Source organism: Schistocerca gregaria, chromosome 2, assembly GCF_023897955.1.
Source record: "Schistocerca gregaria isolate iqSchGreg1 chromosome 2, iqSchGreg1.2, whole genome shotgun sequence".
NCBI classification, from domain to species: Eukaryota; Metazoa; Arthropoda; class Insecta; order Orthoptera; family Acrididae; genus Schistocerca; species Schistocerca gregaria.
Genome location: NC_064921.1, coordinates 1,055,386,190 through 1,055,400,824, shown reverse-complemented (window position 1 = coordinate 1,055,400,824; position 14,635 = coordinate 1,055,386,190). Strand labels below are relative to the sequence as shown.

General features: G+C 43.5%; 1 protein-coding gene across 5 annotated transcripts in view; it reads right to left on the bottom strand.

Moving 5' to 3' along the window:
- The window catches only part of LOC126335595 (cytochrome P450 9e2-like), a 94,539-nt gene that overhangs the window by 60,334 nt on the left and 19,570 nt on the right, over positions 1–14,635 (bottom strand). For all 5 annotated transcript variants that reach the window (XR_007564896.1, XM_049999042.1, XM_049999041.1 and 2 more), the window contains one exon: positions 6,074–6,461. Coding sequence is in view for 4 of the 5 variants with exons in the window: in XM_049999042.1 (XP_049854999.1) it covers positions 6,074–6,458 (385 nt within the window). In the remaining variant the exon portion in view is untranslated. The remainder of the gene's footprint in view (positions 1–6,073; positions 6,462–14,635) is intronic.

Here is a 14,635-nt window from a genome sequence, read left to right as displayed (position 1 = left end):
CATATGCCTTCCACCAGACAATCGTCGGAGACGTGTCTGGAGGCACACCGGTCAGGCTCAACGCGTTAAGCACACTGTACAGCGAGTGCAGCGAGGTGGAATGCTGTTTCGGAATGGCATTATGTGGGGCCGAACGACGTATGCCGCTGGTGGTCATGGAAGACGCCGTAACGGCTGTACGATACGTGAATGCCATCCTCCGACCGATAGTGCAACCATATCGGCATCATATTGACGAGGCATTCGTCTTCATGGACGACAATTTTCGCCTCCTTCGTGCGCATTTTTTGAATGACTTACTCGAGGATAACGACATCGCTCGACTAGAAGGGCCAGCATTTTCTCCAGACATGAACCCTCACAAACATGCCTGGGATACATTGAAAAGGGCTGTTTATGAACGACGTGACCCACCAACCATCTGAGGGATCTACGCCGAATCGCCGTTGAGGAGTGGGACAATCTGGACCAACAGTGTCTTGACGAACTTGTGGATAGTATGCCACGACGAATACAGGCATTCATCAATGCAAGAGGACGGGCTTCTGGGTATTAGAGGTAGCGGTGTCTACAGCAATCCGGAGCACCACCTCTGAACGTCTCGTTGTATGGTGGTACAACATGCAATGTGCGGTTTTCATGAGCAATAAAAAGGGAGTAAATGATGTTTATGTTGATATCTATTCCAATTTTCTGTACAGCTTCCGGAACTTTCGGAACCGAGGTGATGCAAAACCTTTTTTTATATGTATATATTAGCAAGAGGAGTCCTATGTATTCTGGACTGTGTAATTATACACTTTATTCTGGGCTGTGTGATTACATACCTTCTTTCAAACTTGGTCACAGTTACATCCTGATGGTCACTACTTCACGCTGCGTTATCTTCATCGTCTTCATCATCTCTAATGTCCACATTACTTTCCCGATCTGAGTCATACTCCATAACATCATCCTTCACGTTCACTCCCCGAGTAAGAATTTTCATCTAAAATATCATTCAAAAATCTTTCCAAAGATGGTTCACGCATTCCTTTAAACATTTCTGAGTCTCGATGTGAACAGTAGGGAATTGAAGCAACTTACTGGAAATATACAAGATAAATACTGCTGAATGTCATCAACGATGACTTCCTCTGAAATGAAACTGATTGCGGAAATTATCAAGAATTCCAGCCAACAAGAAACATAGACTTGCATTGTTTCAGACATTCGACACAAAAAATTGTTCAAATGGCTCTGAGCACTATGGGACTTAAAATCAATGGTCATCAGTCCCCTAGAACTTAGAACTACTCAAACCTAACTAACCTAAGGACATCACACAACACCCAGTCATCACGAAGCAGAGAAAATCCCTGACCCCGCCGGGAATCGAACCCGGGAACACCGGCGTGGCAAGCGAGAACGCTACCACACGACCACGAGCTGCGGACGAACAAAAAATCTTACACAGAAAATTTTTCAGTGTCATGGAAACCTAATTGGTCGGGGAGGGTGGGGGTTGTTGAACGCATATTAAAAGTTTCATTTTTCTTCTTTCAAAGGTCGAGATTCCTGCAAAATTGGCCGGCCGGAGTGGCCGTGCGGTTCTAGGCGCTACAGTCTGGAGCCGAGCGACCGCTACGGTCGTCGGTTCAAATCCTTCCTCGGGCATGGGTGTGTGTGATGTCCTTAGGTTAGTTAGGTTTAATTAGTTCTAAGTTCTAGGCGACTGATGACCTCAGAAGTTAAGTATCATACTGCTCAGAGTCATTTGAACCGTTTTTGAACCTTTAAAATGGATGGCCAATTAACGTTTCGTACAGTATTCACTAAACAATAACTCAAAGGGAAAACTGTCTATGACTAACCCAGGCAAACACAAGCAGTAAGGAATATCCCCCCCCCCTCCCCCCCCAGCGTCCTAGGGTGAGGTAAGTTTACGGTCAAGACAAGTTTCATTCAGGGAACATCAGGTGACACTGCCTACTGTGAGAATCTGTTATGAAGGCTGTTGGTAGTATCATACCATGATGTTCACTTAGCAGTGTATCCTCTCGTAGCGACGGGATCGTGGTCTGTCGAGAGTGCGGTTTATCATTCATTGATATTGATGCTCCCGTTGATCGGGACCTCACCACTACCATGTGAGTAGGGAATCGATAGGTTCAGGAGGATCGTGGTCAACCCCATGCCGGTTCTCGAAAACTCCACACGTCCAGTGCTTGGGTTGACAGATGTATTGATCGGTTGGACATGCAGTATCGCACAGTCACGTCACGTTCCCTTTGTCAGGAAAGGGGCTTGGCTGTAGCTAGTCAAGTATGCACACTGACAGTCCGAGCTGGTCTGGAGCACCATGGAGTATCAGCGTGGCGATCGCTGTTGAGAGGAGAGAGAGGAGCGTGTACAGCGGTGCGACCAGCAACAGCTCTGGACACCAAAGTGGCCGTGCGTCTTCTTTTGATAAGTTCCAGTTCTGCATGCAGCGTCACGACGGTCGTGTCTGTGTGTGTATGCTCCCAAGAAATCGAACATTGTCATGTTTCTGTCGACATCGTCACTTCGGCTCAATACGTTGGCATGATGACACAGTATACAATGTGGTCACCTCAGGTTCATGCAAACAGTAATTTGGAGAGCATGCGATACGTTTTCGACTTTTTGAGGCCGGTGCCATGAGTTCCACTATTGACATCTCCGTGACATTATCTTGCAATAAGATATTGTTGTGCTGATCTACATCGCTACAAAGTGTTTTCGGGTGTTGCCCTGGGCACAGCTTTCTCTAGATCTTTCATCCACTACCCGAGAGACTGGCATGTCACCATTCACCAACCTCTACAACTGATGAACTCTGGCATCGGGATGAAGCAGCATGGAATCTATTATTCGAACAGTCCGGCTCGAAGCTAGCTGGGTTTAAGCCCTTTTTTCCTGCCGGAGGTTGCTCTGTGAAATTTTGCTTCCTATGTTCTTCCATATCACCTACAAATTTAATCATAACATACACCAGACAGGGAGACCATTCAAAGTAAGATATGAAAAGGACCTGGTCTAAACATTCATGGTGGTGTCTGTTTGTACTATATCGTGTCTCCCTACCACTTTCGCGCAACGACGCTCTCAGCGTGTGTTTAGGGAATTAACTAGTTTGAACCTGGGACCTGTTGCTGGTAAGGAGACGCCAGACCACACATGACATGTAGAATTCAGAAGAGTTCAGTGAGACTAGCGATGACATAACCAAATACTAAATGATCTCAGCGTCAGCTCCACTGCACTCCCTGTAAAAGAATCTTAATACTAACTAAATTTAGTGGAAAGGCTTCAAGGCTTTCCTATTTTTAGTTAGCTTGTATAATAACGTCGAAAAAGCAGTTAAGTTTACCATTGGAAGTTTTATTCTACTCACAAAACATCGTTTATAAATTGCACTATTGGTAAAAGGAAATGTTCTAATACAGGATGGTAAAAACCAACTGCGTTCAACAAAAATGTGAACGAATATTCCCTGAGTGGGTTTCCAAGTTCTACAATGGATCGAAGGATGACCTATGCCATATCACATCTATAATCTAGGTTTAAATTAAGTTTCACAAAAGAGAAAACTATCAAAATGGTCTACAGTGATCCTCAATTATCTTCAGTTACTTATCTAACTTGTCGTAGATTACAGTGGCTGATGTGGCTTCTCAATAACTATATAAAAGAAAAATCATCGCGTTTCAGATCTGTTCTTCAAGTGGCAAATGTGAACACCACGAGTTTTAATTAACGATCGACACTAGTATTACGCAAAAAAGGGGTGTAACAGATGAGACTTCTGCAGTTCTGAGTGAAGCCTTATGTGCTCAAAAATGCGGCATCGCGTGCGTTCATTACCTTGTCGGTGTTTAGGCAGCGTCAGGGCAGGGGCGGGCAGCACAGCTCCGCTCACCTCGCCATCTCGGAAGCAACTCTCCTCTAACTTCTCCTTACTTCAATTTACCGAAGTTAGTTTAAAAAAACTATCTGGCTATGTTTTCATCTGACCAATCAGGGTCTCAATGTTAACCTTAAGCTCCGCCTACAAAAATTCTGTCTATCCAATGAGAAACGTTATACTTTTCGTGGTGGGGCAATGTTTTTAAAGTTTCCAACGTAACACAGACACTAAAAAGTCTCACGCTAAAACCTGCGGCTGGTGTGGTCCTTTTAGCGTTATCGTAAGATCTATACTGTCCTTCTGGAGGGCTCTATCTTTTAACATGTGCTGGGCGGTGGTCCTTGACGTACCTGAGACACGAAAAAGTCTCACGCTAAAACTTGCGGGTGGTAGTGGCCCTTTTTGTGTTATCGTAAGATCTATACTGTTTTTCTGGAGGGCTCTAGCTTTTAACATGGGCTGGGGGGTGGTCCTTGACGTAACAGAGACGCGAAAAAGCCTCACGCTAAAACGTGCTGGTGGTAGACTTAGCGGTAGGCTAGCGACGTGGGTGTCCACTCCATCCGTTATCGTAGGGCCTTCTAGCTTAACACGGTTCTGCTCTCGGCTTCTGTCCTCGTTTCCCCCCGCGGAACTGCGTCGGTCTCACGGTGGGAAGGTACGACATGCATTTAGGCATTCTTGTGTTAGTCTGTGGTATTCAATTTGCTCACTCGTTACTTGTATTAGTTTGGTTAATTTAATGTCACGATTTATTCGGAGCTATGTGACAACTAGTAGATTTGCTTATTATGTCAGGGTTTTCATGGAAGGTGTTAGATTTACCTGACACCTTACACTGCTAAGGAACCGGGGGCAAATGTGCACAGTCCCACATGTGCTGAACCCATCCGCTTCTTTTCCCATGCACATCAAGGTGACTAGAAGACTTAGAACTTTTGTATAAAAGAAAATACAGGTCGCAGGATTGACCTGTTAGAAGAACGGGGAATTATTAAATATTTTGTTCACAAAGACGGGTCAGTTTCAAATGAATAGGTGTAATTGAACGACAGAAATTTTATAGATAGTTTCAGAGCCCTAATCTCATTAACATACCAGAGAGATTGCTGGATATTCCGGATGACTATGTATATGTAATTTTCCTCGTCTTTTAATGCTGGTGTTCTGCTTACTCTTTGTTACGCTGTTAATGCATTCCTTGAAGTTTTGATGTTCAGATATGTATATTTTTTAATTATATACTGTTTTATCATCTTCGTTCCTCCTCCCCACTCTTAGGAGCCTCCTTTTTCTCCCACTGGTTTTTGCTACCTACCCCTTTGATTTGTTTCCCCCCTTTTCTCCCCTTCCTCCTTTCCTCCCTTCCCCTTCAACTTCTTATTGTATTGTTTATTATTTATGATATCTTACAGTTTATATGCTTAGATTTTACCACAATAACTTTCCTTGAGGGTAACTTATTAATTATTTGTCATGTTGTAAATTTTACGTAAGTACGTAGCCAAACATGAACTGGTCTCAAATACCGTAATTTTAATTTTTAATGTTTTAAACTACTTTACAGTAATAACGGTCATCCACTACTGCAAACTGTCCTCGCCTGTAATGTCATAGAGCCGTTTCTAGCCAGAAGCTTTCCTTAGCTCAAGCGTTACGTAAATGAGGCTAGTGCATTAGCTGTACTTTGATGAAGTACTATTCAATGACGAGGACCGTGTTGTGCAAGTTTTTAATATTCTGGAGGTGAATTTTATATTTTACTGACACCGTTCAGCTATACAACGTACCTCCTCTACAACATCCAACACAATGAGGCTGAATAACATTTGTATTCGCAACGAGTCATTAGTGTAGTTAGTATAACTTAACATGTATTCAGTGTTAACCGGTTTAGGTAGTCACTGTTTTTCTTCTGAAGAAGATATTTTCATAAACCTTGAAACCATAGTGAAGGGATTTAAATAAAACTTTTCACTTGACAGGCTGTTTATTATTTCTTCACGAATATTTTATCCTACGGTTGCTGCATCAAACATGTGCAAAATTTTAAAATTTAATAATCTATTGTTCCTACTATATGGTAAACATACAAGGAAAGTTTTATTATTTGCTATTCGGTATTGCTGTTTTAATGGTTAATAGTGTATGTGAGCGTATTACCTTTCAAAGCGAAAAGCATTCTCGTTAGCAGGGGATTGGCCTTGTCAGTCGTAAAGAAGTCCATGTGGTCGGTGAAATGGTCGAAATTCTTGACGGTGACAGATCGGATCAGTTCGGGGTCTCTGACCATGACTGCCGGGATCGTGAAGGAGAAGACGCCACCGTACGGAAACGGGTCGAGCTTCTGGTACAGGTCTTGGACGACCTCGGTGAAGGACTTCCTGTAGAGTACCACGTCCAGCATGTTGCCGACGAGCGGCAGCGGCGGCACGGAGGGCAACCCGAGGCGGCCGAAGTGCTGGCTGTGGCGGCGCCACCAGAGGAGCAGCAGCAGCGCACCGCCGGCGGCCAGCGACGCGCACAGCGTGAGCCAGTCAGCCGTCATGTCCTGCAGGAGCCACCAGCGGTCAATCGTTTAGGCAAAAATTAAGATGCACATTGACTATAAATCAAATGATGATTTTAAAAGGATGTATTTCCGTCAATACTTAATATAAAACCACTACACTACCACTGTTACAAAGAGGGAAGTTTGTCTCGATGCTGCCTTTCGACTGTGTAGGTGGAGTTCTCATCAACTCACTTTCTATAATTGAATACCAGTAGCAAGAACGCAGTCTCCAGGGTTAAAACACGCACTGATCAGCCAGAACGTTGAGACCACCTACCGAACAGCCGACACGTCCACCTCTGGCACGGACAACAGCGGCGACGCGTCGTGGCCTGGAAGCAATGAGGCGTCGGTAGGTCGCCGGAGGGACTTGCCATCACATCTGCACACACAAGTAACCTAACGACGATCAGCTCTCACACCACGTTAAATCGCATCCCAGATGTGTTCAGTCGGGTACAGATCTGGCGAGTTGGGGGCGCAGTACATCGACGGGAACTCGCCACTGAGCCGCCAGCTTGTCTCCGTCTCGTAGTACAGTTGTCAAGGAGCCGCTGTCCTGGGAATCGACAGATTCGCGCCCTTCCACAGCAAGATGAAGAAGGTATCGGAAGTCTTCAGACTATGGAACGCTCTACCACTGCGCCAGCATCCCGTAAGGATGGTGACGTGTGCATTTCAGCAGCAGCTGCCGATGTTGTAGTATTAACATGGGCACATGTATGGGTTATCTGGTGCAGAGTCACATCGTTGGGAGTGTTCGGTGCACTATGTGTTTGAACACTCTTCTATTGTGCGCAGCAAAGTCTGGTGTTAGTTCCGGTGCAGTTCGCCCCCTGTCCTGTTTCACCATCAGAGTACATATATTCGCTAATGAAATTCGTTATAAATAATCCATCTCGATTCTCGAAGAACAGTGATTCTCATACGTAAAACACTAGAGGGAAAAATGACCTTTCCTATACGTTATTGAAGCTGTCAGTTGCTCAAAAAGGAGTACATTGTTCAGCAACAAAAAATATTTGATCATTTGCCCAACAACATAAAGTGTCTGGCAAGCAGCAGCTCAAGTTTTAAATGTAGTTTAAAATCATTTCTTTTGGACAACTACTTCTATTCTATGGATGATTTTCTGTTTCAGAACTGTTAAAAAAAGCGGTTCTAGCGCTGCAGTTCGGAACCGCGGGACTGCTACGGTCGCAGGTCGAATCCTGCCTCGGGCATGGATGTGTGTGATGTCCTTAGGTTAGTTAGGTTTAAGTAGTTCTAAGCTCTAGGGGACTGATGACCTAAGATGTTAAGTCCCACAGTGCTCTGAATGGTAAAAAAAAAAAGAATTTGTACCTCTAAATGTAGTTGCATGTGTAGAAGTAAAAATTTCAGTAACAGTATTAGCACTATTCATGTGGGTATATATATCTTCTAATCTGACTTGTTCCACATCGTGTCTCTAAAATAATCGTGAAAATGATCCACCACTCTGCCCAGCCGCACGCCATCCGGATGTGTTTCCACCCCGGTTTCCCCAGGCGCTGAAGACACTCACCTCAGCACTCCTCGAACACCCGACAAGACGTTCAGTTTCCAAAATGCTCGTGAAAAGCCTACAGGCCATCACAATCTGTTCTCGGTCAAACTCAGATAGGTCGCACGTCTTCCCAGTTCTACATGCGGACAACACGCTTACGTTATACTAAATGCAATGTATTTGTGTCTGACTGGCAGTCATTCCTCGCCAGGTGATGCTGTTATCGCCTGGACAGGTTTATATCGATAGTAGGTCGTTGGTCATTTTTTCTGGCTGATCAGTGTATGATAATAGAAACAAGTTGTTCCAGTAAATATGGGCCCGCAAACAAGCTCTATGCCAGATAATTATGAATATTGCAGTTATAAGAGTTGAGGGGCATGAAAGGGAAGCAGTGGTTAGGAAGGGAGTGAGACAGGGTTGTAGCCTCTCCCCGGTGTTATTCAATCTGTATATTGAACAAGCAGTGAAGGAAACAAAAGAAAAATTCGGAGTAGGTATTAAAATCCATGGAGAAGAAATAAAAACTTTGAGGTTCGCCGATGACATTGTAATTCTGTCAGAGACAGCAAAGGACTTGGAAGAGCAGTTGAATTGAATGGACAGTGTCTTGAAAGGAGGATATAAGATGAACATCAACAAAAGCAAAACGAGGATAATGGAATGTAGTCGAATTAAGTCGGGTGATGCCAAGGGAATTAGATTAGGAAATAAGACACTTAGAGTAGTGAAGCAGTTTTGCTATTTGGGGGGCAAAATAACTGAAGATGGTCGAAGTAGAGAGGTTATAAAATGTAGACTGGCAATGGGAAGGAAAGCGTTTCTGAGGAAGAGAAATTTGTTAACATCGAGTATTGATTTAAGTGTTAGGAAGTCGTTTCTGAAAGTATTTGTATGGAGTGTAGCCATGTATGGAAGTGAAACATGGTCGATAAATAGTTTAGACAAGAAGAGAATAGAAGCTTTCGAAATGTGGTGTTACAGAAGAATGCTAAAGATTAGATGGGTAGATCACATAACTAATGAGGAGGTGTTGAATAGGATTGGGGAGAAGAGAAGTTTGTGGCACAACTTGACTAGAAGAAGGGATCGGTTGGTAGGACATGTTCAGAGGCATCAAGGGATCACCAATTTAGTATTGGAGGGCAGCGTGGAGGGTAAAAATCGTAGAGGGAGACCAAGAGATGAATACACCAAGCGGATTCAGAAGGATGTAGGTTGCAGTAGGTACTGGGAGATGAAGAAGCTTGCACAGGATAGATTATTATGGAGAGCTGCATTGTAGCTATTAGGAGTAATATGTTTTCAGAATAATTAGTATCTCCAATTGCATGTGGCAAAAGTAAAACATAGTTGCTTATCTTCCCATAGGCAGCAGGTGAGGTGTTGAAGGGAGCAGGTCTGGACGCAAAATAGTTAGTCTATACTGACAGGTGTAGTCCAATTACAAGGGATACCCTTGACCTGCTTTCCCCCACAAGTGCCATTTTAATACAGAGAAAAAAAGTAAAAAGATATTAATACCATGGGAGGGAAACTATACTTATTTCAATGACGTCAGTATATCATTACATTTTCATTCAACAGAGCCACCAACCCTCTGCTTAAAGTAACTATAATACCGGGAAACACACATATCCTATGCACCTGTCAGTGCTTATATTAATACTCATAGCGCAGTTTCGTGTTTCCGTTGAAGTGGTTAAAATAATGTGGAAGAGAACACAGTGCACCTCTCATTAAAGCTACTATTTTACATTCAAAATCACTTTCGCATTAAGCATGAACCCACACTAATTAGATTTTCAAATGATGCGTGGGTATGTCAATGTCATAACCTGTCTTTCACCAAGTAGGATTCGTTATCAGTAGGAAGGTTTTAGAGAGCGTTACTGTGAACAGTTTAGTGATAGGGTTGTTCTCATCAGAAGAGACAGCAACATAACACAACACAGACGTATACTTCGGTCCACAAAATTGTTTATAAATCACACAGTGAAGTCTGATGATGATATAACAATCACGTTTCTTCACTTGCGGTGTGGCACATTGTAGCCTTACAGGATTAGCAGTCCTGATACAGAGCTTATATTACCGGAAGAAGTAAACATCGAGAAGTAGGCAAAATTTTGTTGTTTTCGGTGGCAATGTGTTCGGCATAACATCTTTATTTGCAAAACTTGAGTTTAGAAGAGTAGCATCGAGAAGGGTACGATCTATGTGACCTGACCAGAAATCACACAGCAAGAGTCACTTTTCCACTTGTTCTCGAAGGACTGAAGTTAGAAAATGTTTCATGCGTTCTTTAATCATTTTTCCATTTTTGCTTGCCTCCCCGTGAACGTTCCGTGGGCAGATTGTTTCAAGTTTGTTTAAAATATTTGGGCGGAAAGTGTCTCGTGCCTGTTGAAATCCGATGTACAACCTGTCATTGATGAGCCCGCATCAGTTGTGTAGCTGTGGATAGAACTATGCACAGACTTCAACACACTAGCTGTAGTTTTCTCTCTTCTGTGAGGCAGTGTTGGTGATGAAGACATAGAATTAACTCTGGTCGCTGTTACACACATTCTTTTTCGCCACACCCTGCTTTGTCAAAACCAGTTCACTTTCTCCACAAACCGTTGTGCGTGCTGACATATACTAGTCTCGTCCTCTACGTCCTTATGAGTGCCATATTCAGCCTTAACACTGTCGATAAATGAAACTGAAGATTTGAAATTGTCCACGTCAACCATTTTACATGTTCTAGTGTTCGTATTTGCAGGTACCAAAAGGAATTATAGATCTGTACGACCTTGCACAATCGAATTGCGATAATCGAATTAAGAAAAGTGTACAACTGAGACGTTAGTAACGTAGCTATATCATTCACGGAACTCGAGCAATTGTTAGTGCAGCTACGACATACGCTCTGATGGTGGTAGCAGGTAAGTGCGAAGTTTTGTATGGAAATCACACAGACCACTGTAGTTTTTATGATCGAGTTTTAGTCTAAGCATGGGTTCGTGCGGTTCCGAACTTTCGAGCTCCAGTGTGTCCCTTGTTAGGGGTGCTGTTACGATGGTGCAGAAAACACCAGGTAGTAAATTATGATCGTGATATCAACAGCAACAGAGAGTGGTATAACGAGAGTAGGATTCGCTATCAGTAGGAAGGTTTTAGAGAGCGTTACTGTCAACAGTTCAGACATAGGGTTGTTCTCATCATAAGCGACAGCAACCCAACACCGACAACATAGTGCAGGTACACTTGCCGACGTCGCAAGCAGAAGGTGGAAGAGATAGAAAGAATGTATGAGGATATTGATCGGGTAATTCAGAACGTAAAGGGAGACGAAAATCTAATAGTCATGGAGGATGAGAATGCGGTTATACGGGAAGAGGTAGAACAAAGTGTTACGGGAGAATATGGGCTTGGGACAAGGAATGAGAGAGGGGTTGTTGTTCCCTATGGAGCGGTGTGGCGGTGCGTGGCGTGTCGGACACCGAGCTGGACGGCTCAGCCTCATTACTCGGCGTTCAGCACGTTAACACCGTCGACCGGTGGGCTGCGGGGCCCGAGTTTTCCTGCAGCGTTGACCGTTGCTGCCAGCGACTTCAGTGGACAAGGAGCGGCTCTCGTCGCGTGCAACCTGGTTACGACGAGCACCAGTCTACTGTGGAGTGCTAATCTCGCCGGGATGTAGTGAACAACCTGTTAGCAGCCACGACCAGCAGGGCAGTATTATCCAGTGCCTGCCTACCTGGAGTTCTGAACCTGTTGGCATCCTTGGCATTTGTTTGAAATTATCTATGAGACTATTTAGTAAGTAATGTACTTAAAGATAGTTAATTCTGCCCGGTGTGAGGTGTCCAGGAATCCAGTTTCTTATGTCTTCCGCTGACCCCTTTGGCGCTGTGTGTCTCAATCTGCAGGTTTCTGTATGGGCCAAGCTAGTATTTTGTAATGTTACCTTGTATTTGAAGTCATGGTTTGTTATTATTGAGTATTTAATAATACTGATTGTAATTTCTGTCTGTTGTCGACCTCATGGCCCTTCCTGGGGCGAGTTATAGGATTTGGCCTGTAACTGAAGTTGTGTGTGCTCAGCGTAAAGGTCCGTATTTGTGGGTCATGTGCATGTGCATGCTTGTATTTGCACACTCTCTTTCTCCGTGTTGAGAATCCCTTCGGGTTATAGGTGTAGCCGGCCGCCTGCCATTCGGTGCGTATACCAGTTACAGCGTCTGTTACCCCTGAGAGGCCCCAGTAAAGGTATACCCTCATTTTTAAATCTTGTTTTAGTTATTATGTAATTATTATTTTAAATGACCTCGAGGTTAACTTGCAATGTTATGAGCGGGCCGCCCCCATACTGAAGTTTTAATAGTTGAACTATCAACTGTCCGTTTCAGTATTATTGTGTACGTTAATTTTCATCAGACTTGTTTTGCTGTTTGTTGTGCGGTATACGTTGACAGCCTTTCTGCATCGCTGTTCCGAGGCAGGGACGCATTTTCCTCCTGCTTCGGAGGCTTCCCCCTCGTCGCAAGGGGTCTGAGTGTTGGAAGGTCAGACGCAATTCTGCGGTTCTCCAGTTCCAGCCCCAATTTGAGTAGTTTGTTGTTATTCTTTTGATATCGTGCCACGGCGTGGGTGTCACCGGATTAGCAAGTAACTGACTCAGTAATTCTGTTACTGTAAGGCCCTGTTGAGAGTGTGTGAAAGTCTTTGTGCAAACTGAAAACTGAGTTTCTTGATTTCTTAAAAAAAAAAAAGCCTGAGGGTTTAATTTCAATTGTCATTTTAATTGCGTTTTAGAGGACTAGGAGTTTAATTAAGTACTTAACGTGATTTATGTGGAACAGGCTGGTGCCCAATCAGTGAAGCACTATAGTTGCTTCAGTTTAACATAAGGGTAGCCTCGGAGCACCTTTGCTGTATCTTGTCCATATGAGAGCAGAATAACCAGTGGAGATGTATGCATTTTAATGGTTTTTATGCTCAAGTCCTGTTATGGTTGGCTCTGAGCACTATGCGTCTTAACTTCTGAGGTCATCAGTAGCCTAGAACTTAGGACGACTTAAACCTAACTAACCGAAGGACATCACACACACCCGTGCCCGAGGCAGGATTAGAACCTGCGAACGTAGCGGCCGCTCGGCTCCAGACTATAGCGCCTAGAATCGCACAGCCACTCCACCCGGATCCTGTTATGGTATTATCCCACAGCTGTGATCTAGTTGTGGGGACAGAGTGCCGCCGCATGTTTATTTATTTAACTGTTTGTAGTTCTGTCGCCATTGTGTTGCACAGTTGACATTTTTTGAGTGCTATTTGTAATGTTATGCATAATGTAAAGTGACTTATACATTGTGAATTTGATTTAAGAATCGTAACTATTTCTATGTATCTCCCAAGACCCTTGGTAACTGTCAGTTGACTCATGATTGAATTGTTATTAAATAAAAATATTTGTTTAAGAATGATATTATGACGCATCGAGTTGGGCCACCCTGTTTTCCTTAAATTAATCCCGGGCCTTGTTCAGGATATCAGGATCGGTTAGAAAAGTTTATTGAAGACCACTATGAGGAGGAGGAATTCTGACTACGTGCTAGAAGAAGAAAGAGGAATCGACGGGGGAGAGACAGGGGACCCAGTACCAAAATCAGATTTTAAAAGAGTTTTGGAAGACTTAAGATCAAATAACGCAGAACCGAAACATCACATTCCAATGAAATTTCTAAAACGGAAAACAAAACGGTTATACACGTTGGTGTGTAGAATGTATTAGACTTTTGATGGATCGTGAGACATTCGGAAGAACATGATTAATACAGTTCGAAAGTAATTTTTTCTGTGCTCCGTCTTTCCCTTAGTTGCTTTAAATTCTTGTTTCTCCCTCTTCCCCCCTTCCCTCCCCTCTCCCACACCCACCCACCCACCCACCCACCATCCACACACACACACATACACACACGACAAATGGGAAAAATAATCAAACTACTGCACAAACGAAACAAAGAAAAACACACAACAGTTGGCAACACTACACGCAGAAAACACTTATATCTTGATTACAAAATGGAAAGTGCAAGTGCTATATGCGATGTGACAAATGTCAGTGACAGGACGCTAGAAATCGGCCAGCTGGAGTATGGAAACTAACGAATACATCTCCAGGACCGCATGCATGAGTTAACAGCTGTGGAAATCGTAAGTAAGACCGAACGATAAGTTCACATTACGGACTTTGAACTACAAAAGTTGATTTTAGCCTGAAAATCAAGGGAAAGACACAACGAGATGTAATATATCAGCATATTATGTCTACCACATACTACGTTTATTGTGTGCAAAAAAGGAAACATGTATTACAGGCCACTGATGATGCTTCCCAAATAAGTGTAGCGAAAACCGTATGGCAACAAACAAACTGCCTTCAATTGGTTGCCTAGACTTTACATACCTCCAACAATTCGAAAGATTACAAGAACTGAAAAGTGCGAGAATTATCACACAATCAGCTTAACAGCTCATGCATCAAAGTTGCTGTCATGAATAATATACAGATGAATGGAAAGGAAAATTAAGGCTCTGTTAGACGTTGCTCAGGAAAGGTAAAGGCACCAGGGAGGCAGTTCTGACGTTTTAGTTG